Source organism: Xiphophorus couchianus, chromosome 6 (assembly GCF_001444195.1).
Source record: "Xiphophorus couchianus chromosome 6, X_couchianus-1.0, whole genome shotgun sequence".
NCBI lineage: Eukaryota > Metazoa > Chordata > Actinopteri > Cyprinodontiformes > Poeciliidae > Xiphophorus > Xiphophorus couchianus.
Window position 1 is genome coordinate 15,311,001 of NC_040233.1, and position 27,690 is coordinate 15,338,690.

Here is a 27,690-nt window from a genome sequence, read left to right on the forward strand (position 1 = left end):
TAGCTGTTACAACACATTTAGGATGTTTTTTTATTTTTCAAACCAAACTATTATATTAGTCATTCTCTTTCAGAATCTAATATTTTGCAAGCACATGTTTATCGGGATATATGTAGACGCATTACAATTAAATATAGTGACTTTTTCTCATAAGCCGAGGGCAAAATATTCTATCACATTCATGTAAACACCAGATATCTGCACCACTCACTGTATCATGTGGGGAAAAGGCAAATCTATCTCAGTTATCTACTGTAAAACTCTGCACTGCATAATATGCATGAACAAGTGTCAATCAGTGCCAAAGCCGTGTTTAGGGAAAATGAGCTCAGGCTAAGCTGCTTGAAGGGCTGTTCGCACCTCACTGCACTGACACTGATGAGTAAAATGTTCTCCTGACTGAATAGAAATAATGAGCACGCTTGAGTTAAACTAACGCAATAGTTCTAAAATACATTCTAGCAGTTCCACTACATGCTATTACCTTTACATCAGTGGTTGAGAGCCACAATAAATAAGAGTTTTTGTGCTTTATTGTTCACACACATTATTTTACCTCCCAAACCGTATCTCCCTTTCTATACCGACTCCATTGTTGAGCTGGTAATGCATCACCAGAGCAGCAGCAGATGTCCAAAGTTAGTAAAATGGAAATCCATAAGTGTATCTGAGGATGTTTTACATTTAGTAAATGTCAGGCAGTTGACTGTAACTCCTGTCCCAGTAGCCTTTTGCGTAGAGCCAGTCCTGAGCTTTGATGTGTGGATTGGGTCCTTGCTGAAACCACCTGCATGATAACAACAGATTATAATTCAAATGAGCAATATGCTGACTGGGGAAAAAAAAAAAAATCTCAACTTCGCACAAACACAGAAAAATAGTAAATGATAAGAAATTCACAGAGTCAGATGGAATTTATGTATACATAGTTCAAGATAAAAAAAACTGAAAATCATTGAAAAGTTCATTCCTTTCAGTAATTCACTTTAAAATTGTGAAACAAATTTATTATAGACTTATTGCACTAATAATAATATAGAAAATATATCATCAAATCTATAATCCACAAGTGTGAAAGAAATCTACCTTTACCATTTAAAATGAGTTACTGAAATACATTTTTATTCCAATGTAAGATGCTCCCAAGTGCAGTAAATATTTGTTTGAAAGTAAATATCACTGAAACACCAGACGCAGTCCAAATTTTAGACTGAAGAGGGCGCTGCAGAGTAGCACTTTCACATCAGAGCAAACCATGCCCAGTTATTAAAGCAAATCTTTGAACCAAACCTTGGGCCAAGTGCAGAGCTCCTTCACATTATTGCAAATGGAAATAGATAGTTGACGACAACATGGGAGAGATGGTGAGTTAAATCAATTCCAAAATGGAAAGCGAGCAATACCAGACTGTAAATTGTATTCCCCACCAACCTTATTTTCCACTCCTCTGTGGATTTGGAGCGGTTTTTACGGGCTGTGCGCTGTTTCTCCTCAAGTCTCTTCTTCTGTGAGCTTGCCAGATCTAGAACACATGAATGCAGAAAACTCAGCGCCTCCAGAGATGCAATTAAATCGTTGCAGCAGCACAGAAAAGACACAGTACCTATGTCTCCATTCTCCATGGCACGAATGTCAGGCCTTAAGCGGCTGTCGGTGGGAGGAAGGACCCCCTCCATGCTCTTGTCCAGCTCATTCAGTTGCATGGCAAATGTGGAGAATGCATAGAACTGCAACAGAGAGAAGCAGTTGGGCGCAAACATCTTGGTATTATGTTTGTTTTAAAAAGTTCTCTCAGTCTATTCGGCACCTTGGCTGAATTTTCCGGTCGAGGTGCAATCTTCCAGATGAGCTCGCTTCCGGGGATCACCTGGACTGTCTCAGCATCAGGTGGAGGCTTTTCTTCTGATTCTTCATCAACATTGCTCTGAGGTTGTAGAAGCAGACACGCAAGCAGTCAGAGTCGGCCTAACGAACAAGTGCTGCATGCAGCCGCTAAGGGCAAGGAATCTAGAATTCACTCATGACAGGTTGACATGTGCACAAGTTGCACACAGACTGGTGAAGACATTAAAAGTTTGAGAGCCAACGGTGTCCTAATTTATAGCTAATTGACACTTTCAGAGCCAGGAGGATCATTATTGCTCACTATAACTTTGGTTTTAAATAAATCAGCAAATAATGACCTTTTTCTGCTTTTTTATGTTGATAGCATGATAAAACTGAAGTGTGCTCACTTAGCATAACCGCTGAAGGGCATACGTAAGTCAGAGAAATAACTCCCTTTTATTTACGTAAGTCACTTATTTAAGAGCTTCCAAACAATTTAGCTATTTTTTTTGTAATCATTTTTCAGGGCTCTTACAGCTCTGTGATTAGAAGATGAACCATTTGTGCAGCACAATGGATAAATAGAGACAAAATAGTAAAACATTTAAGAGTTCGGGACATCTCGGATGTCACTTTATCTTTAATCAGGTAAAACAGGTCTGAGTGACACTTCAGCAGGAAGACCTGGCACTTTATTCCTCTTAAATTTTATACATTTACTACAGTGCTGACAAGGAATTGTCAGCAGCTAAAAAAAATATTAGGGCCAAAAAAAAAGCATTCATTCATAGTTGGATTACAGAAAAAAATAAGAATGATGAATCATCCCATCAGGTCATCTTACTCTGTTTAAACACCCTGTGTTAGTCTGGATTAAATGGAAAGCTTCATAGGACAACTATGAAAATTAAATGGTAGAAGAAAGATAAAAAAAAAAGATCACTTAATCCCAAGTGCTATTAATTTTAAAAAGAATACAAAATAACCAATGTGATTTTTAAACAAACTACAATCTGTGAAATAGTCATTTTTAACTTACTGTTTGTTGAAAACAGAAAGTTACAGAGAGATCGGGGTGCTGGAGTGACCATTCGGCCTAGCAGGAGGTGAGCCCACCATTAAAACCTGGCTTTGCAATCATGGGCATTTAATGCATTCACTGCGGTCATTGACAAACATTACAGTTAGATAGTTGCATGCTGGTTGAAACAGATACATTAACAAACTTGTCAACATCATTAAACAGCAAACAGTAAAGGCAACCTAAATCATCACCTGCATATAGCTAAGATAAGGTAAGAAATGTTGGTGATCGTGTACATTACTTTCAATGCCTGGTTGCTAGAGAGCAGACAGTTTTCTCTTAGCATCGTGCATCGACAGTGTGCCTAGCAACAAGACACAAGGTCGCTAGGCTGCAGCGGAGCCGTTTCTCCCAGATGTTTTCTACAAGCTCTTTAGTAGAAGCAGAAAGCAACTGCAGTGATAAGAAGGAACTTTAATTGAACCAACTGAGATATGTTTTAATGAAACGTTTTTTTCTCCTTTTTCCTTGTGATTTGAATTCTGCAACCATAGTGGAACCTCCTTCCTGTAAAATGAGATAGATTAAATGTGCTGTATTTGGCCTAGACAGACAGTACTGAGACATCTTCTGCTTACAAAATAAACCCACAAACAGATAAAAAGTCACCGTCTTTTGCATCTGCCCTCAAACCTTTCAACCAATTAGAGGATGCATTTGAGATGGGGAGACCTCTTACCTCTTTGTTGCTCTTTTTTTCCTCAGAGTTTTTTTTATCCGTCTTTTTGTGGGCATCAAAATTTGCGGGGTCGACTGTGTAGAGACACTCAGTCCATTTGCCATATATCGCACAGAGTTTCTTTTTACTGTAAACATAAAAACAACAGATGCTATTAAACCACAGCTTCTGCTGCCATCTGTTATCCAAGAGCAGAGCTCCTGAACGAATACTGTTTTGACAAAGATGAGTATGGTCAAAAATACTGTGCACCATAAACCATCTCGTCATCCTACAATATGGTAAGTATTTATTCATATTTAATGAATTAAGACCTTTTGTCTTGAATGTATCCTTCGACTTTATGAAGCTCTTTTCCAAAGAGGCCGCAGGGTTTGAATGTCATGCTGCACCTCTCTCCAGTTCTGAAACAGAACAACGGCGTGTTTACGGATTCTCTTTCACTTTTCTCACTCTGCAAGAGTTCATTCAACATTTATCATCTTGCTCACACGACCCTATTCTAATGACAGCTGTCCCAGTTTTTCCCCCATGATCAGTCAGACAGATTTAAAAGTAGATTGACATGCAGAGCACAGAGGAAAATGGAGGAAGAAAAATTCTGCATGCAAATGAATCAGAGAAGTGACTTTGCAAAGAGATGCATGACGAACACTGGAAAGACTGAGGGATTTCTTTACTTGTGATTGATCACTTCCACGTTCCCATACTGCTCAATCCAAAGCTGACCAACAATGATGTTGTGGACACAACAGGTGGGGTTTGTCCAGGTGTAGGATTCATTGTATCTGTAGAGATTAAACATCAGGTAGTGAGGACAAAGTTAACACAATGATATTAAACCATTAGGGAAGCAGACTGAACTCACTTGGGCAGCTCTAGAGTTATGGTTCCTTTGGGTTCTGCTTCTATGCTCTTCCCCCAGAACTTCAGCTTGGGATATATCGAACCATGAAAGAGAAAATCCTCATTGAGGCCCTCAGCGTGAAAGGCACTGATTGGGGGGTGATGGCTCACTTGCTCGGACACCCACCTGAAGCCCAGATCCTCTCTAGCGGAGAGCAAGAGAATAATAAAAGTAACAGCAACTCTACCAACAACAAAACTATTCGTTCATCAGTCATACCTGATCAGCTCATACGTCTCCCCCAGTAGCGGATTGAAGGGCTTCCCTGTGCGCTCCCACTGTGATGCTACAGCCGACACAGCAAAAGCTGCAACACACTAGAGGACAGTTTGTCATGAGAAATGAATCAGTTAACTATTTGATGGTGACAGTAAGACGCACATTACAGTAAATGTACAGGATCTCCTTAAAGTTAACATTTATATTTAAACAAACAGGGTCCTTAAATTACCTTCATCCTCTCTACTGAGTCTGTAGCAGCATTAGCTCGGTGGATGAGGTAGGTGTGCTCCATGTATTCTGTGATCCGCTGGAGGAAGCTCAAAGGCTCATTAAAGATCACAGGCATGGCGATCTTAGATAACTCCTAGCAGAAGAAAGTTTGTGGAGATAAAAGACATTGAAGGAATAGCAACATGGCGGTGGTTTTTAAACATTACCTTTTCACCAAAAATTAACTTTTCTGAGCACCAATACAGAAAAAGATACTGATTTCCTCCCACTCAATTGTTTGGAGTAAAATTATTCAAATTCCAAGTTAACAGTTGTGGTTAAAACAAGTGAATTTGAATTTCTGGACAATCTTTTCCCCATGTAGGTGCCTGTTTGATGCTTGTGGTTTCTACGCATTTTGGATGCATAAACTTCAGAAATGTACACCGCTATTAGAAAAAAAAAGGTGGTGAATAATAGAGGATTTCTGATGTCCAACAACAACCTGTTTGAGTTTTATGTTATTCTCAAATTAAATCTACAACTTCAGAACTAATTACATGCAGCAAAAACAGCCGTGGGTACTCAGTTCACTTTCCTCCTTTTCATTTTCTTGAGATTTTCCAACCTTTATTTTGAGATGTATCTGAAGCAAATCCTTTTGATTGTTTAGGTTTATTGGCTCCTTCTTTCCAGAATGACAAATTTACAAAGTTGCTTTAAATTCTCATACTTTTATCTATTATTAGAAATGACTTCTACATTTTAGCCCCACCATCCTTAATCCCTGAGTTGTTTTGATCCACCTCACCCCATGTGCTGCAGTCTGATTTGGGAAAAGATATCACTCCATCCAAACACGATCACTTCAGTCTGACAGTTCTCAGCCACGAGGCATTAAAAGGAAAAATGAGCAGAATTTGAATCAGCTTTCTAAATATTTCAAACCACGTTGCATATCTGTAGGTCACCTTACATCAGGTAAGATATGGTAAAAACTTTTCTTGAATTTTCAGGTGTTGGTGGCAGGCGGTTCAGATTTGTGATTGATCTGCTGCCGTGACATGTGAGCAAAGGCAGATGTCGTGCTCCCTGCCACATCTAGCATCAATGCCCCAGAAACCATTTTTGAATAAAATCTAGTTTTATTCAGCATTTACCAGACACAACAAAAAATATGTAAACAACTTACCAATCAGCTAGATATTTTATAACATATTTACCATGTTATCAGACACCCAAAATGTGAGGAAACTGGAATCGAACCTACAACTTTTCATTTACAAGACAACTGCTCTTCTAAGCCACAGTCACCCACATAGTCACTTTCAACACATACTTTCAAACCAATATAAAGCTGCATTAATGAGCTCTAAATAGGTTAAAGCACATAGAGTAAAAGACTGACTAAAGCTACTTTTTCTCCATCTCACCATGCCGATGCATTTTTTCAGAATACTCCAGACGCTCACATCATTCCTGGAGAACATTGGAGCAGGCAGAGATGTTCTGTGGAAATCAAGTAGAAATCAAAGGAATAAGAAAATAATAGGTACTTGAATCTAGACCGCATGTTACTTCAAACACGTCAAGCTATATCAGTCCATTTATTTTACTTCTGTAGCTGGTGCTACAGCTGAGTGAAACAAACCCAGATTCTCATATTGTTTAGGCAGCTGCAGATGTGTAACTGTTCTGGTTATAAGCCAGCAATGCAAACAGTGCACTGCACTATGAATTGAGCCTCCATTTCGGGGGAAACGGGTTATACGACACCAGGCCTCATGCAGAATCCCAGAATGGATGTTCAGCTGTGAGTGGCTGTGTGCTGAGTTTTCAATACTGGCTCGGAACCCTTTCAATTAATCTGCCCGAATGCTAACCTATTCATTACCATTATTCATAAACTTATACTTTTCTGCTTGAATAGCTTCACTGACGTCTGCAGCATGGACTGTTTTACAGGTAGGCTGACTGGAGGCAGATGGTGTCCTTGTTCAGAAATGAGTGCTGGAGCAGTTAAGCACATACAAAGCCTTTACTACAGCTAAATAAACAGAGATGCAGGGAGTGAGGAGGGGCTTCGCTCCATCTGTCTGATGAAAGGAGCAGTGAAGCATACTGGATATACTTCTGGCCTAGTTTTTGTCCCAGTTCCCTTGACTCCAAGAAGTACTTAAGCATGGTGGGTTTCTTTCATTATGGTAATAGCAGGACTTTTATGCTTCCAAAATAGAACACATCTTTATAAAGCTGTACTTCTATGTTTGCAGGATTAGTAGCTGGTTTAGATTAAAAATAATTTACCAGGTAATTTAAGAATTTTTTTATTTCATTAATTTCTGATTAACATTTAATTATTTATTAAGCATTACTAGGCATTTATGTATTTGTTTAGAACAGAATTGTCACAAAGAGATTTAAGAAACAAGATGTATGAAAGGAAGGATGTTCCACAACCCTCTTATAGCTGATCAAGTTTGGGATTGGATCAATAATCATAAGACTGAGTCTTTGGTCATTTTTGAAACCATTTGAACAACATATCTAGTTATAATAAAGACAGGAACAGAGCAAACAGCCAAGCAGCTTACTCTCTGAATGAGTAAGTTTAAATAAACAGAAACTTGATATATCTTTAATAGACACACCTAAGCATACAGTCAGAAAAGCAACTACCAGATCTTTTGAGCTTTTTCTCAACCATCACAAGCGGAATTATTTAGAGATCAGCTGTTGAATGAGCAAAGAGGGACTAAAACAAAACCAGAATCTGAGGGGAATTTAACATTTTGATAAATACCAATGAAATTATTGTTCACTTGGAAAGTCAGTGCTCAGGAAAAAAACTAAATTACTGACTATTCTCTGTGGATCAGTTCAAGTTAAGGGGAACCCTCCACCCCCCCCCCAAAAAACCCACACCTGACTACAAAAACAGACCTGAGTGGAAAGGTGGCATCTCATTACGCCAACTCTGACGACTGGCATTACACTCTTGCAGAGTCAGGTCATTAGTATTCTAACAATGGTGATATACTCTTTATAATATACTGAAATTTGGTCTAAATAACATTTAGAAACAAAACTCTGGGACGAGACAATTTAAAGAAGATTTAAACCAATAAATGAGCACGATGTCCTACCTGTGCTTCCTCACTCCATTGTGCTGGGCAGCTTTGTTGCCATCGTTACCCTCCCCTGACATGCCGGCAGCCCCCCCGTGTGCTCTGGGATGATGGAGGCTGTTTTGTAGAGAGGTGTCACTGCCCTCGTCCTCTTCCCAGGGGTAGCTGGCCACAGACAGAAAGCCGCTCACAGAAAGCTCCGACTCAGACTCTGTTGGGATGAGGACAATGAAGGGAATGAGTAGAGAGAAGGGTGGGAAGCAGGCGGCAGCTCAAAACAAACATTTGTAAAGACGAGTTCTATTAGTCGGCTCAGTCATGCTCCCGCTCTGGGCTGATTAAACAGCATACACTCCAAAAACAAAAAGGGCTGGAGCCCGAGCTTCTCTCCTCCCTCCCAGCTGCCAGCCAAACCCCACCTGAGGATTGTGTTCCAATAGGAGGACACAGGGAGGCTTCATTTCTCTTACTTTGTTTAGTCTCCAACTACTGGATGCTTCTCCTCCCTTGCATAGCACTGCCACTGGTTTCAAAGGTATTCATACACATAAAGGACAGAAGATCAAATAAGCATTTATAAGCAAAAGGAATATGTTTATCATAGTAGATCCCTGTACTATTATGATTAATATACGTTTATTGCACATAGGTCTTAAAGGAAAATGTAAAAAGCAGACAAATTAAAATGAAAGCTTTCATACACACTAGGCTCGGGTAAATATGAGATTCTGATAAAATATTTACCTTTCAAGACACACCACTGTCAACGTGAAGACAGGAATTGCTGCTATAGCAGTTACAACAATACCACTCCATGGAAGCACTGGTGTTGGAAAACTTTTTATTAGGCTGACAAGACTACATTGTAATTTTCTTCAATGTATAAAAGCATGGAGGTGGCAACATCATGCTAAGGCGAAAAAATTCATATCCACACTCATATGCTAGTGAAGTACTTTAGTGAAGAATAACACAAGATTAAATTCAGAAAAACATATTCAATGAACTGCACAATTTTAGAAAAACATCATATTGGGAAAATATTATGATATAATATATAATATTATGATTGACCCACATTTTTTTCATTACTCTCTCTGTTATATCATCACGATGTTCCCATCAATCACCCTCACCTTAAAATTAAGGTAAACTGCAAAATGTAAAAAAAAAAAAGACAACATCTGAAACTATATGCATCAAATTTATGCTAGCACAATTTCAATTTCCTAGATAATATTATGATCCCTTTACTATCAGTTTATAATATGGTTATAAGTAAAATCATCATTTCCCTAATCAAAAGCCTGTGTAAGAGGTTGCTGACCTGAGATAGCATCATAGAAGTCATCTTCAGTGAGAGTACAAAGTGCAGACGACCTCTTGCTCCTACTTAAGGACTGCTTGAGTTCGTAGTGCTCAGTTGCCAAATTCTGCAGGGCTTCTGTCAGAGCTTTGTTCTTCTCCTCTTCCTGCTCTACCTTCAGGCTCCACACCTGTAAGCACCGGACCACCAGAAAGATAAAAAAACAGGCAACCAGCAGGGAGAACTAAAAGAATCTGCTCCACTGACATTAATCCAGTGTTTAAGTACAGTCATTCGACGGTAACCAAAGCACAGCATGTGAATTTCTAATTGGTTTTTAATTAAGAAGTCAACATTTGTCTTTTTGCTTCAGTCTTTTGAATCAGTTGTGCACTTCAACTGGTAAGTTTATTGTTTTAAACATGCAGATAGGTGGAGTGTATGTTTCCTGCTGGAAATATACACCCCAGTTTCAGAAAGCTTTGTAGGCCAGGATCAAGTGTCCTTTCAGAGCAACCTAAGCCGAGTCCCTTTGGGACATGCAAGATCAGTGTTTCCTGTTGTCTGCTCCTGATATGCACCCTCTACTAATCAAAGCAGAGACAGACCAAAAAAAAAAAAACAAGCACACCATTAACGTTTAAATATAATGTGTTATCTACTACAAATAATAGTAATTAAAAAAATCTTCCATTTACCTAATGGAGCACTTTCCATTCCTAAGTAACCTTCAGCAAGACAGATGAGTCAGAGAAAGAGGAGCTTGAAAATCAAAAAGTAAATCAGGGACTGCAAACTTCGGCCAGAGTGTTCGATTAAAATTAAAAATGTTCAGCCTCATCACTTATCCTACTGAGACTATTGATTAGCCTCTCTGAAGAAAACTGCCACTTAGAGACCATTTGTCTAGCCATTTCTTGAATATTGAGACAACCACAGACAACAAATAGTGATTTTTAGCAATTTTAGACTATGGATTTGTTCAAAACGCATCTTAGAAAATGTTGGACATAATCAATAATTACTTAAGAATAAAATGTTTTCCACTGTGGTATAAACAGAGACCCTTGCACTGCTGCTGCATTGCTTTTTTTAGACAGTGGAAGAAGCTGATTCACACAAGCTTCCACAGCTGTGTGGTGCAAACACTGCAGATTTAACACCAACACCTACAGCCGTCACTTTTTTTCCTGCTCAATGTTCAGTTCCTTTAGGCTGCATCAGAAGCATTGGAATGATCGTTCTGTTTAATAACAGCTTTAAAAATTATGTTTGGGAAGCAGAATCCAACGTCTTTCCTTTTCAACCTCAGCAGTCGGGCTTTCAAAATGAACCAGTAGACTTTCAGAAGATTTAATGACAAACAGCTAGATGGATGGATGGATGTATGAGCGCTCAGATCACTCACTGGATGAATGGAAGGATTAAAAAAATGGAAGGAACACAGATGTACTGACAGGTTGACGGAAGGATAGATGGAAGAATGGATTGATTATTGGGTGAATAGATCAAAGAACAGATGAGTGGGTGAAAAGATGCATCGTCAACACTACATGGATTGACAGATGAACAGAATGAAGACTGATGGGTTAATTGGTACAAAGATTGAAGATATTGATCCCTGGACTGCTGGCTGAATGAATGGACAGATATAAACTTGAAGGATTGATGAAGGAATGGATGGACAAAAGGACTTAAAAACGAAAGAAAAGGGTCGATCAAAAAATGTGCAGATTGAAGAATAGAAAACAGTTAGAAAAAAAATGAGTAAAGAAACAGACGGCTAGACAAGTGGACTAATCAAAGATTATAGTAAAGATTAAAGACTTGATTTTTAATCAAAAACCAGATGTTGGATGGAAGAATAAATGGATAAATTAGATGAAGTGATTACAGAATTGATGGACAGATTAATCTTTTACACAACTGAATGGGGAATAAATTCTGGAAATACCAGTATTTTTCCACACTTATTCTGACATAAAATCTGAATAAATTCCCTTGAAAACCGTGTGAAAAACCTGACCACCAAAGACGAGGAAAAAAAACAAACGTGAACAAACAATGGCCACTTTTCACAGCTTTTTTCCAGAAGTGGGGATGAGGTGACACTGTTTGTCCCAGGCACAAGAGCCCATCCACTGTTGTGCAACCATCTCAGCCAGCTCCTTTATTCTCCCTCCATCGCCTCGCCTGGGCACAAACTGTGCTATTTTAAGCCTGGCTGAGACTCCGTGCCGTCGCTGGAGCCTGAGAGGGATGCTTCTCCCTGGCCAACACCCTGAGGGGAGAAATTTTATTTTGCTCTTTGCTAAAGGAAAAGCAGAGCTCTAAAGCAAAATTGTCACAATTCAACAGTAATGCTATGTCATACTAACAGTACAGCCTACTGATCATAAATCTATGGTGTCAAGTAACCAATAACTTTGAGTCCATCGCATACCTCAGTAGACAAATTTAGCAGCTTTTTATGAGAATATAAATTTGTATAACACATCAGCATCCAAACTGACCAGATTTTATACTTTTTTTTTTTTTTTTTACAATGAAGGCATGACTACTGGGGAACTCAGTAAACTCTATTTGCTCAGCATTAGAGACTCCTAAGCAAGTAATGCAGTCAAGTTAGTTAGGTAAATTGTCAGGAGGCCCAATAAATAACTTATATTAGCAACTCTGACTTCCTTTCATATGTGCAGCATTTTTACTGGATACTGAAGTCGAGTCTGCTCCCTGACTTCACCATCCCAAGTTTGAGTTCTAACATCAGAGATAACAAAGAGATTTCATTTTCATCAACAGGAAAAAAAAGAAATTGGAATGGCTGAAATCACAACTGGTTGGTCAAATTTAAAAGAAAACTAGAAATTAGTATTGCCTAGAAAACCCTTATTGGTGAATTGTTAATAAAAAATAAACTTAAGCTTATAGAAGTACCAGGACTTTTGAGCTGCACTCAACTTTCTCAAAAATTGCGAAAACAATTCAAAATCTCTGTCTAAAAGATACATTAATACTATTCTTATACCTCTAAAGCAGTGGTTCTCAAATGGGGGTACGCGTACCCCTGGGGGTACGTGGAGGTACTGCAGGGGGTACGTGAAGCTTTTCAAAATATCTTTAAAAAATCAGTAGGCTCCTCATAATAAGTCTTGGGGAAAATTATTTTGTAAAAAGTTTGATAAAATATAAATGTGTGTTCATGCACTGAATTTTATATTCAGTATTTAGTTTCAATATCCTTTAAAATAAAATGGACCCCCCCACCAAGTTAGTTTGACCCACGGACCCAGGGCACTCGTCAACGACCTGTCGTTATCATGATTACACTGTAACTATGGAGACGTGGCTAAAGCGTAGCAGCAATGCTGCTGAAAGTACAGATAAAGTGAAAAAGAAGACAAAACCAGAGCCGACGAAGTACAGAACGTACATGGAAAAGTATGTTTTAATGGGATTTACGTCCCACGATCTCTGACCCCCCCCCAGGCACTGTATTTCTTTTGCGTTTTTCATGTCGTTAACATGTTTTTCACTGAAAACGCTATCAGCTGGAAATCCTGCAGCAGCGTCTGCACAGATGCGGCTGTCAGATACCCTGACAAAGCACGGACCTCCCCATGCCATCTTGTTGCATATTTCAGTTTTGACTGGCACCTTCCTGGTGGTCACTGTCTTCTGTTTTTCTTTTTTGTTTAACCATGCAATGTTTGCAATATGGATGTATTTGTCAGGTTCACTGATATAAGTTGTTTGGCTTTAATAAACCAGACAGTGATTTTACAGCACTGTACCTCTTTTTTATTCCAAAAATGTTTTGCCCGTGTCAGGGGGTACTTGACTAAAAATATATTTTTAAGGGGGTACATCACTGAAAAAAGTTTGAGAACCACTGCTCTAGAGCAATTTATACCGACAAGTCAGCTTATCTGCATGAGAACATACGCTGTAAAGCTATAAACCTCAATGATTTTGTTTCCCTGACAGTTGTGGAAGCGAACTGCCAAATAAGCACTTGGAAAGCTTGGGCCTATAAATCAGTGAGGGCTGTCAAAACCCACAGGAAGGTTTCTGGCTGGGACTTTTAAATTTATGGACCAGTTTAGCAAAAAGGTCTCCACTTTATTAGAGATGCACAGATCAGATTTCTCATGAAGCAATAATAATAATCAGGTTGCTCTGAAGTGTAACACAACTTCGTTAAGAACTATAAGATACAATAGACAAAATGTGCTACAGATTGTTTGAAAAAATGTGTACTTTTAAATGTAATTAGATTTTTTTTAACCTATTGATTTTTTTTCAATAGGTTAAAAAAATCTTTTTGGGCATGCTGTGGTGGCGTAGGGGATAGCACGACCCACGTTTGGAGGCCTTGAGTCCTCGACGTGGCCGTCGCGGGTTCAATTCCTGGACCCGGTGATATTTGCCGCATGTCTTCCTCATTTCCTGTCAGCCTACTTTCATATAAGGGACACTAGAGCCCACAAAAGACCCCCTGGAGGGGATGAAAATATATATATATTTTTTTTTTTCTTCAGTAGTTGACATGTAGATCAATGATTAAAATCAATCAAGGAAGAATTTGTTATTTCCAGTCTTATTGGGTTGATTGATGGAACATCTCTACCTTAAATGTCACATATTCACCAATAATCCAGACTAAAAACTGCATGTACTTGCACAGGAAAGCACACTGCAGCAGCTGTTGAAATAGGTCACATCCACAATGCTGAGGGGCACTACTGTAACTGCTGTGAAACCCTTTGATCTAAGAAGTGCTGTCTCTCCACAATCTATTCATTCCAAGAAGTTGAAGAGCAACACCACATGGTCAGTGTTGCCTCTCTGTATTGTTTTCAAAAACATGTAAGATGGGTTAATGATAAAATCCATCAGTGGTGTGACAATAAAAATTCAGGATTAGACCTAATGCTGCTTAATACCAGCAATCTCAGCAGTGGAGGAAATATAATCCGGTTATATTGTCATGTTTAGTCTAATCCGGTTAGTGCCATAGAGTAATGGATGTTGCATACTTGTTAAGACATATTCTTTCTTGTCTTAATCAAAGATTTTCACTGCTGAGGAGACAGCAGGGGATATATTTACCCCCCTTATAATGATAATGGCTGATTATTTTTGTGAACTGTTTTGGCAGCCAGTTTCCACTAACTTAAGATGGTTTGATTCTGAACTGATTCTTATTCTGTTTCCCGTAATAATTTTTTTTAAAGCAATTTCATACTTAAATCTTTTACATGCGTCTCCCATGAGATTATGTCTGATTAATGCTCTTATATCAGTTCTAAAATTAATGCGATCATTTATTTTAGCACCATCAGTAGAGAGCATGGCCATTTGATGGGGAAAAGAAAAAAAGAAAAAACTTCAAACCAAAGAAGCATTTCAATAAGCAAAACAGAGCCTAAAAAGTCTCCAGTGCAATTTCAATCAAGCCAGCCTGGACTCTTACTTGAACTGAATGCATTACTTAATGACCTGATCTCATTAAAAAAGATGAAATGAGCAGAGAAGCACAAAGCAGCACTTCTGAACCACCCAATTTATCTTGCTGAATATGGATGATTAAATCCACAGAAATAACCTTCACTTACTGATGAAAAGCCCTCGCCTGTGCCCAAGCATCAGACCAAACCTCAAGACTACAAAAAAATACATTAAAAAAATCCGCCCTAAACTTCAAACACCTCTCGCCAAGTCTACAGGGACCAGCCCACAGTAAACACAGTTTTCCAGCTGACAATCGAGAGCAAAACTGAGAATGTTGCAGAAAAACAGCCGAGTCCTGTACCTGTGAAGATGATGGATAAGTGTGCCAACACTGCCTCTTCGCCCTCCTGTGCTCAGATGCTTTGGCATGTGCACGCTTGTCTGCGAGCGTTTGTTTTCAAATGGTGAGACAGAAAACCCGCGCCATGAGTTCCTTCACTCAGTACAAGCACAGCCTTTCCTGTGAGCATGAGAGTGGAGGATCTAAGTCTGAGGGTTTCGCTGTGAGCGTGTCTGCGCTGATCAGTAAGCCGAGTGCAGACCTAAGCAGAAATGCGGATCTCTCCCATATCCTTCCTACAGACATGCCAGTGATTACCACATCGTTCACAACGCTCCCTCCCCCCACTCCCTCAAGGACGGAGAGCAGGCACTGAGACAGGTGGACAGTGACGTGGACGCGCGCACACAAATTTCAAATCTGATTGGCGCGAGAGCGCTAACGTAAGAGATTAGGGGTCTGAGGATTTTGTAATCATTCAGTATATCATCATCAGCCAATAAGAGAACAGGACATGGGGTGTGGAGATGAGAGTCAATGAAATGAAGATTCATAAAGGTTCAATGAGCCACACCAATGATTCAATTCGGAAGTCACAATGCATTACAATGATACGCTAATAATATTTTAAGGCGCTATGAGGATAGTGCATATGGGAAAAAAAATCTACATACACTAAAAATGGTTCAGCCTAAAATTATTCAACCCGACTGCAAATTAGGTTCACTAACAAAATCAAAAATCTTTTGATTTTAACAAGAACAGTTTAAGTAGTTTTAAAAAGTATTTAATGGATTTTTGTCCAAATTCAGCACTTGTTTCTGCATGCAGTGACTACTGCCGTCTCAAAATTGTTCAATCCACTGAACAAAATGTTCCATATGAGCACATATTTGCCAATCAGGCGTGGTCAGGCACACCTGGTGCAACAAAACATAACCTTGCATGACATGTCATGCAGAAGTAAGGTTATATTAAATGTTAAAATATGGCTTTCAATAAGAGTTGAAAGAACAGTTCAAAATATGAGCAAACAGGCAAAGAGGTACAAAAAGATAGTAAAGGCCCTAAATGTTTGTAGGAATAAAGCTGACAGCTTAATTCAAAATTGTAAAAATAATGTTTGCTGCATCTAGATGTGACAGAAAGAGAAAGCCATCAATGGTTGTCACAAGATTCCCGAGGAGGCAGAAAAAAAAGAAAAAGCAACAAAACAAAGACATATAGAAGACATGCACAAAGACTTGGTGGCATTGAGTTTACAGTTTCCACAGTAAGAAACATGCTTGAATTTCATGGTGTACACTATTACTACTGACCCAAAAGCACAAGAAAGGCAAGCTCCAACTATAAAAATAGGCCAAAGAAGTTTAACTATTCAGTTCTTTGTGGCGATACATCAAAATTGGAAATTTCCAGGTCTTTGAACCACCAGTTTCTCTTGAGGAGAACGGATGGAGCATATGATGAAAAGTACACAATAACTGCAGTTGAGAGTGATATTGGTTTTGGGGAGCACTGGGCTGCTTTGGTTCTGCTTGCACTGGAAACCTGCAGCATTAGGCCAAGATAGAAGAGGAAGTTTGGGCATCATTGGTGTCTGGCTATGAGTCACATTTGCAACAAGTCAGCAAAATGGTGCTCCACTAACTAATAAGTTAGTTCAGCATGAAAATTTGTCAAACATGAAGTGCTTTACTACTTTTGAGTCTGCAGTCTTTAACAGTTGCTAATTTAGATAAACTGCCTATATTAGTAGTTATATTGAACAAGATGTGTCTTGCTTGATTTGAGTTACTGTGAACAGCAGCTAGATGTTATATTTTACTAGCAGACCTAATTTGAGGGAAGGGAAAATCATTTTTGGTAATCGCTCTAAGATGATGAGTTGTTATCCTTACCTCTTCTTGTTTTGAAAGCAGCTCAAAGCATAGTTGAAGAACATCACAGGTTTTACTTGAAAGCTTGCTGGTCTCTTTGGCTTTAAGTAGAAGGTGTACAGCCATACCTGAAAAAAAAAAATTGTGATTACATAGTTCTGAAATAATGATGCAATTTGTCCTATTGTTTTTTAAGACAGTTCTGCTCAAGTGAAACAAAGTGCACCAAGAAACCATTTTTATGGATAAATATCCATTATTTTAGTAAAACCTAATAAAAATCTATCATCATTTTTTAGCTGTTAATTGAAGAATTAAGAGTGAATTAATTGATGCCTATGAGGTTATCTAGTATTTTCTCCCTCGCCCAGACGATGGATGGAGGGATGTGTGGATAACATGTATAACCTAATCATAAAATCTAGTTTTCAAATGATATTATTTCTTTAATTAAGTGCAAAAAGATATCTAAATGAATCTGACCATATGTAAAGAAAATTTAAAAATATTGTAAAATATGGGTGTGCCATCCATGGTCGCAATGTTTCAAGTGTTTAACTTATTGTATGAACATTACTGTGGAGGAGTTTTGTTTTTTAATTTAGCCCTTTTGGAGGGTTTCAAGCATATTTGAACTTTTTAACATCATGCTACAGTATTCAAAATAGATTGGAGTCCACACTTTGATTAGTTAAAAATGTAACATTTGAGCTATCTCTTTGTAGACTTACTAGCATGTCTTCAAGCTCCTTTACTAATTGATGAATCTGTGAACTTAACTGAGGCAAGTGAGACCTGAAGTGCTTTAGGTGTTGTCCTTAGTTGGTTCAATTGTTGATGCGTTCCTGGAATATTTTTGGTCACCTAGTCAACAATTTCCCTACAAATGGATGCCAATGAGTTTTTCCTCATCTGTTCTAGATTCTCTATAGATCAGGGCATGATATGTTGCTTTTATAGATCTTTTTTTTCTATTGAATGCTTCAATTTATCATATAAAAATGAATTATTTATTCATTTGAATAATTTTTCAAATTATTCAAATGAATTTCTGAGAAATTCAGAAATTCTCAGAAATTTCACTTATTTAAACAGCAAACAATTTGAGCATGATTCAGATATGAAGGTGGACTGTCAGGCTGGATAGCAATGAAACCTTCTGAATTTCCAGGTTGATGGGTCTGAATCTCTTCTTCAAAGTGTGTAAGGTGGAGCAGGGAGGAGTACCGGCAGCAGCTGCGGGGCTACATCACCTTCTCTATCAAACATATGCTAGTGTTAAAATGTTATAGTAACTAAAAAGCATGAAAACAGTTTAGAAAACATTTCTCGATCTTCAATACCATGAGGGAACAAATTCATGTTCTTGACCATACAGAAGGTCTTCATTGAGAACAAGGAGTTCGGGTTTCGCTTAATTGACATGACGCCGGCTCCGCCCCCATGCTGACGTAGAGCAATCCTTCCCCAATCATTCCAGGGCACTTGTCAGCAACGGACCAATCAGCGCCCCAAGTACAGTAGTCCGACAATATTGACAGAAAACGCGCTGCAGTTGGAGAGATTTTGAGGAAAATAATAATCACGGTCCAAGTTGTCAGTGGGTAATATGCAATCCCGACAGCCGTCACCCAGAACATACAGAGGGCGCAATACAATTTATTACATTTCCAAAATCAAAAAGGAGTCTGGAATAACGCAGGAAATGGATCATGGACTGCAGCCCGTCCAGTTGAATGAAACTAATGGACGGGAGCTACCACGTTAGTCAGCACCACGAAGGTAACTGGTAGTAAACATTCCAGTTTTTGTCATAACGATGCTTACTGATAGCTCCGTGGTATCGACTGAGGGCTCCTAAGGCTCAGGCTCCGTGCTAACGACTCACAACTCAGTAAAATTAAAACAACAATGCTAAACATCTAATCATTTCCAGATCAATAAGTGAAGGTAGTTATGCTGGATTTTACGGTGTAGATTCCAAAGGCAGCTCTATGGCAGCATGAGAACAGACTGCGCTAACTGCTATATTGGCATTTAAACACCGTTTCATACTATTGTTTATTTCTAAGCATTTTCCTGAAGGCCGATTTTCACAAGCAGGTACTATTTAAGTAATTACTCACCCATTTTGTCCCACGTTCACACTTGCATCCAATCGGACTTTTTTGTGCCTCATTTGTCCTCTTGGGCTTTATCGTTGAGTTCTCCGTTATTTCCCGCTAATAACCTTACAGACCTGACGTAGGACTAGTTACAGAATTGCCCGCAGTCTTTGCCTCCGTGTTTGTTTATAAGGCAAAATACATTTGTCCCATTTGATGTTTGCTGTGAATGACGTATACTCACAGACAAACGAGGCAATTAGTCCAGGTCTGTCGTTTATTGAACGTTCAGAAACAACAGCGGCTGTAATGCGCCACAGCAAAGGTAAAATAGCTCAAGCAGGTGATCAACTCAAAATCAGTCGTACCTTTTTACTCTCTGTCGGTTAAGCACACCCGTTGCCATGGCAACTCAGTGCACGTCATTATTTAGTATAATAATTTTAAAAAGCGGATTAGAGGCGTTGTTTTTATGGGCCATGGGAAGTATGCATGACGACCTGTATTTGTGTTATTTAGATTTGTGCGATTTGTGCAACAAGCACATGATGCGCATCAGCAGATGTGCTCAGTGGCGGTTTCTGATATGGGCGGCATGGGCAACCGCCAGGGCATCATCATGTGGGCGGTGGCACGATGAAGTGACTGTATCTATACTAAAATAATATATTCTGGACACGTTTTATGAAAAACTGAACTGTCTTTGGCACTTTTTCGGATGGTCAGTGGTAGGGAATTTTCCATAAAAGAAAACAACTATATTTTCAGTCAGCAAAATAAAAAAAACTACTAAAAATAGCTATAAATAAATGTTTTTATCTGATGCAGCAGGATAATTGACATCTAGGAAGGAAGTTTTAATGAAATGCATAAAAAAAATAACATTTTGGTGCAAGTCAAAAATTTTCTAAAATTAGATTTAAAAAAAAAACAACAACAAATCCCTATTTCCTATAAACAATATCAAGGAAACTATTAAATATGGCTAAAAATGGATGCATTTATGTTATTCAGCAGCCTAATTTATCTGTAGTAGAGAAGTTTTATTGAAATCTGAGGGAAAATACAAATTTGGGGAATGGTCAAAAAATACTCAATTTTGTCAATTTTAAAAAAACTTTTCCGTTGGTCAAATTAGCTTTGGAATCATTTTTGTGGCCTAGTAAGTCTTTATTAAACAGTCCCAGACCCCTACAAAAAATTGAGCCTGTAAAGACCACATAGTAGGCTGGGAAAATAGCTTTTGGGGCTTGGTTTCAATATATTTTTTAATATGGTATCCAAAAATGCCATGTGTGCTGTTAGGGTCAATATTGACATTTTTTTTATTTTAAAAAATGAAATTTTTTAAAGAATCTTCTTTTTAAAAATAAGAAATCTATAGTGCATTTTCATGTTTTGCAATATGATTTGTATATATTTAAAGAATGTCATTACAAATAAATGTCAAATTGAACATTTTTTTTGAAGTAATCGGCTTTCAAAACCCCATGTTTTTGTACTCAAAGGTCAGTTTGTGGCACGGTACACCTACCCCCCAAAATCTCAAAAACCGTTAGACATTATGGGCTGAATTTTTTTCTGTTCTTTTCTGGTAATACACTTAATAGAAAAATTAATTTAGAGTACTGAAGATCTAAAGAAAAAAAAAATGCCGGTACCTATTTTTAGGGAAGACACTGCCTGCATTAGAAATTGTTATCTGCCTCTTACCAGAGTGCTCTTCATTCTTCACCATGAATTCAAATATTGACACTTCATTCTCCAGTTTATGTTGGCAGACCTTGGCTGACTGTGAAAGCACAGGACAAGAAACTGAATTAAGCAATGGAACAACCTGCAGCTCTCAACAAAAACAGGTTTGTTATGAGCTCATGATTAAGGTTCAAACAAGAAAGAGGAACAAAAATAGGTGCATGTTCAACTCGAGGCACACTTTATCTATAACCCACATTCAGAAAGCCTGCAGATGTTTTGTCCAACAGAGCTTACTTACCTGAACAGCTTGTGTCAAATTTCTCATCTCCATATTACCATCACTACCTGCATCTAAAACAATCTGGTCTTTATTGAAGTGACGAGCGCTGTAGGATGCATGCTCCTCCAAAGCATCCAGCCATCTCTGTGCAAGCAAATCCCAGTAGTTTTAAACCATTAGAATGTTCATGGAGCTATACTTGTAGAGGCAGTAGCACTGCAGCAATATAGACAGTGTTTTAGCTTGCCTTCCTCGTTGCTATGGAGTCCATCTTTGAGGGCACCTTGAAATTATGCACAGTGTCGTCAATGCACCTGAGCATGAAGAAGCAGTGATCCCACGGTTTCACCTCGAGTGACAAAACACAAAAAAGTCAAAAACAATGTTGCAAGTCGTGTGATCACAAGTGAAGCATGTTTTACATGAGAATGCTTGTACAGTCGTGATAGAGGACCACAACAATCTAACGACCTCTGCTACTCACCATGCAATAGGCTTGTGAAAGAGATTTGCATCCCTGTTTTCTAACTCCAGCCTGTGCATCGGCTCTACAAAACAGATAAATCACAGTAAAAGACTAACAAATTGCAAATAATTCTGAGAAGTTGCAATTCCCCCTCATCTCCATTCTGGTGAGGGGGAATTGTTTCATTTTTATATGAATGACCTCTATAGGCAGCTAAACCTGTGTAGAACTGGCTGCATGATTGGAGATACAATTATAAATCATTTAATGTATGCTGATGACCTAGTGGTTTTTAGTCCAAGTTCAGCTGGTCGTCAGAAGCTGTTTAATGTCTGTTCAGCATATGGTGAGCTACATGATGTTAAATTCAATCCATCAAAAAGTATCATTTTGATCTGTCGCACTAAAGAGGGCAAAAAATAGGGTATTTACAAATTTCAAGCTGTCTGGGATTTTATTGATCGTATCAAATGAAGTAAAAATATCTTGTCATGGGTCATGTGTTGACAGACCATCTGTCTGAAGATGAGGACATTTACCGTCAGGTTCAAATGATATATGCTCAGGCAAATATCCTAGTTCGTAAGTTTGAATTCTGTTCTGATGAAGTGAAACTGCACTTCTTTAGATCATATTGCACATCACTGTATACTCCACATTTGTGGTGCCATTTTAAAACAAGCCAGTCTTCAAAGATTGAAGGTGGCTTATAATGATGCATTAAGACTTTTGTTAAATAAGCCCAGTTGGACCAGTGCCAGTGAACTGTTTGTATCTGCTCACGTCAGCACTTTGATGGCTGTTTTATTTGTCGTTTAAGCAAGTCTAATAATAGAATTATTCTACTGTTGACTAACGTTAAATATAGTGCAGTAAAATACTCATCTGTACTTTGGAGACATTGGTATGATTGCCTTCTGAATGGTTAGGAGCCTTTTTTATTGTACTTTTTTATTCTTTTATTCTATCTTTACATAGTTATAGATAAATATTTTGCTAATACACCAGTTTATTATACAAGCTTCAAAATAGGGTGTCTCACTGTGTGGGGTACCAGGAGATTTTTCCATTCTCAATTATCACCCAGTACGATCGCCAACCAAGAAAACGTGAACTCTGTAAAAGGTAAAACAGAGAATCCAGCAGTGAATTGCAAACAGGTATAAATCCAGTTAAGTCACCCATCTGAGAAAAATAGAATATAATTTTTAGATGTCTTTAACTAAAAATTAAAGACATCTAATTTAAGATACTTTTAATATATACTTTTTAAGAAAAAATATTTTAAACCCACCAACTAATGATCTAAAATGTACAATTTAACAACAAACATCTTGCATAAATAATTATTTAAAGGTCTTTCCTAAACTCTCAAACCTTTTCTGGGAAGGATTTTATTTTGTTTATGGAAAAAAGAGGTGTGTACAAAAGGAAGCAATCCTCTTGGGAATGCTAAATGATTTAGGGCAATAAAACATCAGCCTGAGAAAAGAAAAACTGGTGAATACTGCTCATAAACATCTGGTTTCAAATATAAATATAAGCATATACAGTTAAACTAATATTTGTGAAAAAATAAGCAAATATAGATGTAAAGAAAACTAAACACTATGTGATAAAATTAGATTAAGTCACAAACATTACATCCATTTTTTTACTGTATATTCGGTGTTTAAAACTGTCCAGCTCACACAAAATCACACTTCATATCATTGTTCGGTGTTTACTTTAGCTTCAGTTTAGGTTTTACAGAAAAATTAGCAACAATAGATCATCCGCTTCAAATCTATTTTTTGAGGTCCACTATTAAATTGGTCTTGAAAAAGTTAATTAACATGACCAGGCATGCTGTTTCCTATACTTTATGGGATTTTTAGCTTTTGTACTTTAAGCTAGCTATGATAAATCTTAAATGCAATCTCTTCCTAAATGTGATTTGGAGGTGACATGTCAATTAGGTTAGTAGCTGTTTTGACAACTTAAGGGGCTCTACAATATTAGGCAGCTGTTTTTACATTGCTTGCTGCAGCTGATCAGTGTATACCATCGAATATGTGGATGTTAGACTAAATAAGAGCAGATGAGAATTCACTTTGACATCTGTGTACCTTCCAAAGAGGGCCCTCGACCTTCTGCACTTCACTGGTCACATCCTGAAAAACAAAATTCTCCAAATGGGTAACAAATAGTATTTTTACAGACATATCTAGAGCATTTGACAGCTTCATGTGTAGCATTTTAATTTTAGCACTATTACTATAAGAACTTAGTATACAAAACCTTATTTTTGAAGCTAAGCCAGATTGATCAGACATCCAACCCTGAGTACAGACCACTGAGCTATTAAGTCTTTTCTGCATTGTCAGAGCCCGAGAGACTACAAACAGAGATAGAAAGGAAAATGCAGAAAATCCGTTGACTTCAAATCCCCACAGATCATGAGGAAAAAAATAAGGCATAGAATAAAGTCTTTAGAAAACTATAGAAGGCTACAAACTCAGCTTTTAAAGAAAAAAAACGTGCATAAAATGTTTCAGTTACTTTGCTGTATTTAGCACTTAATTATGGAGCAACAATAGAGGTTAATAGGAAAGCCCCAATGTAATTACTTATTGGTCAACGAAACTTTATTAAAAAGTAGAGCAGCAATGCAACAGACTGGCGCAAAAAACACTAAAGAATTCAGATGCTGTGAATTGTTTTGCATTTTACCAGGTTGCAACAAAAAACTTCAGTGCAATTCATTGTAATAGAAAAACATAAAATACAAGTCCCCATGTCTTAAGTGGAAGAAAAAATTATACATTATAGAAAACACATGCAGTTGCATTTATTGCTGCATGTTTTTGGTAGAGACTGCATCTCTACCAACAACAAGGGCAAAAGTGAAGTCATTGCAAGTTTTATCATTGGTCTTCCAGTTTTACCACAGAATATCAATCCGATTTAGTTCTAGGATTTTACTTGGCCATTTTACTACATGAATATGCTTGAACCCAGGTCATTATATGCCGCTTACACTTTATGTTTAGGCTCATTGTGTAGTTGAAAACTGCCTGTTACATATATCATTTGTAGCCTCCAACAGGCTTTGTTCCAGAATCCCCAGTGTTCAATACTATCTATATTTCTGTCAATCATCTTTACTGTCCCTTCTGGAAAAAAAGGCCTTCCTACAGGTTGAATATTGTTTTATTCTACCTTTGTTTGATACGCTGCAATCATCTGTTTGAGTTCATCAGTTTGAACCAGATCCAGAGCGGTCTGATCTGAAAAAGACCAGCAATATAAATAAATACAAATATAGGGATAAGATGTACTTTAAAAGAGAGAAAACAATGTTTAATACTTCCCCCAAAAATGTAAAAATGAAAACAAGATTAGTTTCATACTGTTACTATTCCTGATATTTGAGCTGGCTCCAGACTTCAGCAGCTTTATGATGCAGTGCTTCTGCCCTCTGTAGGCTGCACAGTGCAAAGGAGTGTTTCCAACTGAATCTCTGCAGTGGATATCAGGAGCCTCCTTAGCACTGATCTTGAAATAAGAAGACAAAAGATGAAAGTGAAAAACTGAAAACAAAATCTGACATTTATCTCTTTAGCAATTTCACCTTCAGGAAACTTATTAATAACTGAGATGTTTATTATCACATTTGAAATGTACAATGACAGTGATGAGGTATGATTAAGCAAACTAAGAATAACTTGTAGGCATAATCTTGGTTTTAGCAACCCTCCTGATAGACATGCTATCAGTTAAAGCTCAGTACTAGAAAAACAGCGTAAAATCTGAATAAATTCCTGTTTGAGGATCTCAGGAACAACTGAAAAAAATGACACATGAAACATGCACCAAGTTTGAAAGATGTCAATAATCTAAGGAAGAAAACACCCTCTCAACTAGCAATTTATCTTCAAAAGTTCCAAGAAAGGTCAGATGCTAACCAATTTAGACAGAGTGGAGAGATCCCCCTCTCTAGCAGCCTCCAGAAGCCTCTCCTCTCGTCGCCTCATCTCCCTCCTCTCTGCAGCTGCACAGACCAAACAGCACTTGAGAACAAAGACAGCTGAGCTTCTGTAATGAGAAGTCATCAGCCTATATATATATACAATATATATATATATATATATATATGATTTCATACCCTCCAGCATGGTAATGATTTCATCATCATCTGTGACATCTTTGGGGATTTTAGCTGTACCATTGATTATATTGGCACAGGCATTGTACTGGAGCAGCAGCAGAACAATTTCCTTCAGAGTAATAATAAATTATATACTGTATATATACACACACACACACACACCCACACACCAACACTTTTTATATATCCAGCCTTTTGATAGTGATTATAGTGTCAATGAACACTGAGAACAATGTCAGTGGATAAGTAAGATATTCATACCTTTCTTCCTGTGTATGCGGCTTTGTGTAGAGGGGTGTCACCAATGCCATCTTGCACATTTACATCCACCCCTGCCTGCAAATGCATCCATTGTCGTAAATTTCTATGGCTGAGTGCATTCTATATAGAATACAGAGTACTCTACATTATAAAATCACCTTGAGTAACTCTTCCACAACATCCCTGTGGCCAGAGTTACAGGCCAGATGAAGAGCTGTCCATCCTAAGGTGCTTTTAGACTTGGCTGTAATGAAAATGAGGAAAACTAAGACTTTCCAAGGCACACCATAAGTTATATTATAGCAGCTGTTAAACTTCCCCACCCCTTTTCCCCACTTACATCTGCAATTAATGTCAACCAAGTTGGTTTTGTCTCTTCTTGAGTGAAGCAGCTTCTGGATGGGAGGGCAATTGCCCTCTTTAGCAAAAAGAAGAAATTGATCTTGAGTGTTTTCCTCCATCTCTAAACTTCACAACAAAAGTTAACTCAAGATTCATGGACGCACTTCTGAGAATCAAAACAAGACAGGCGATGTACAACTAAAACATAATGTTAAAAAAAATCTGTCTAAATATATAAGAATGCTAAGCAACCTTTTACGACAAGAAGCTTGCTTTAGGGGGAAAAACTTTCCTGCTGAAATTAGATAGCGTCCATCAGCTGACAAACCTCCGTCACGTGACCACGCAGCTGTTGGAGTGGACTGGGGCAGTTTTGGCCACTGCTACAGTGGCCAAAACTGCAGGCATGTAGGGTGGTTAGCCACCTTAGCACAACCCAAGGAAGCAAATAAACTAAGAAGCTACACACAGCATCATATAATTTTGACTCTTACTTTTTAAGCTTATTTTGGCCTATTAATTTAGCTCTTTTAAATTCTTGTAGAATTAAATTTAAGAAGATTTTAGAAAAATAAAAAAATTATTTGTAATTATGTATGTACTGTCAATATTTATGTAAAAGATAAAACATAATTGATTACCATTTACATTTTTTTTCCTTTTTCAAATATTGTTTGAAAATAGAGAGAAACTGTGATATGGGGAAACTTATGTTAAACAAAACTTCCAGTGTAAAGCACAAACATTTGGGGAAACAAAACATGTTTACAAAACAGAAACAAAACGGACAGCTGTCTGTCATCACTTTAATTCTGATTATTAGCATATGTTTGAGCACTGTTAGCAAAAATGCCATGCACCACAGGAGGGTTAAATTTCTTGAAATTTAAGACTCTTAATTTGTATAAGCCTAAAGGGCTTCTTCACTCTTAATCTGGACCCCTTGTGATTAGAACTGAAATAATCATTCTGCACTAAACATATCTAAAACCTTGTTATAGATTTATGAAAACATTTTTTAAAAACACTAAAACCAAAATATTTTCTGCTCCTTTTTTCGTCAATACGTATTCTGGAGAAATATAAATTTAATGCTGAGTGACATTTTAATGAGGTCTAGTTGATGTCTCCATATTGAAATGTGTCTGCTAATCATAAAACAGAAGGTCACAAATAATGGAAAAAACTGGACACAAATAAAGATTAGACCAGCTGCCTATTCTTAAAATCAGTCTAAGAAAAATAATAAACATCAATATGTGAGTTACAACCAACAAGCTCCCTTTTTGGTGTCTTGTCTTTGATTTGTTTTGGTCTTACAGTGTGTCAAGATGTAGATTTCTACTTTTAA

The 27,690-nt window shown here is 37.8% G+C and overlaps 1 protein-coding gene across 2 annotated transcripts; it reads right to left on the reverse strand.

Annotated features, from left to right (window-relative positions):
* Positions 1–16: 16 nt before the first annotated feature.
* LOC114146985 (oxysterol-binding protein-related protein 1-like) lies at positions 17–26,650 on the reverse strand. Of its 2 annotated transcripts, XM_028021464.1 has the most exons (27): positions 26,338–26,650; positions 26,156–26,241; positions 25,998–26,072; positions 25,734–25,845; positions 25,534–25,619; positions 24,979–25,123; positions 24,788–24,855; positions 23,695–23,739; positions 22,629–22,702; positions 21,605–21,668; positions 21,368–21,469; positions 21,139–21,264; positions 20,856–20,934; positions 17,059–17,165; positions 9,385–9,553; positions 8,076–8,268; positions 6,363–6,438; positions 4,949–5,083; positions 4,717–4,814; positions 4,459–4,641; positions 4,271–4,378; positions 3,905–3,994; positions 3,591–3,717; positions 1,808–1,924; positions 1,604–1,727; positions 1,432–1,522; positions 17–787 (listed from the first exon to the last, which is right to left on the reverse strand). In XM_028021464.1, the coding sequence occupies exons 1-27, from the start codon at positions 26,456–26,458 to the stop codon at positions 685–687; spliced, it is 2,904 nt and encodes a 967-aa protein (XP_027877265.1). In that variant the 5' UTR covers positions 26,459–26,650; the 3' UTR covers positions 17–684. The 2 variants fall into 2 exon arrangements, with proteins under 2 accessions (XP_027877265.1, XP_027877266.1); XM_028021465.1 differs by lacking the exons at positions 20,856–20,934; positions 21,139–21,264; positions 21,368–21,469; ... (8 more) ...; positions 26,156–26,241; positions 26,338–26,650 and adding an exon at positions 19,164–19,469.
* Positions 26,651–27,690: the final 1,040 nt, after the last annotated feature.

Excerpts from the sequence above, each read along its gene's own strand:
- LOC114146985 (XM_028021464.1), bottom strand. The coding sequence starts at position 26,458 with ATGGAGGAAAACACTCAAGATCAATTTCTTCTTTTTGCTAAAGAGGGC. Across the intron at positions 9,554-17,058 it reads TGCTTTCAAAACAAGAAGAG|GTGTGGAGCCTGAAGGTAGA; the intron begins GTAAGGATAACA and ends CGGTGCTTACAG. Across the intron at positions 3,718-3,904 it reads GGATACATTCAAGACAAAAG|TAAAAAGAAACTCTGTGCGA; the intron begins GTCTTAATTCAT and ends TTATGTTTACAG.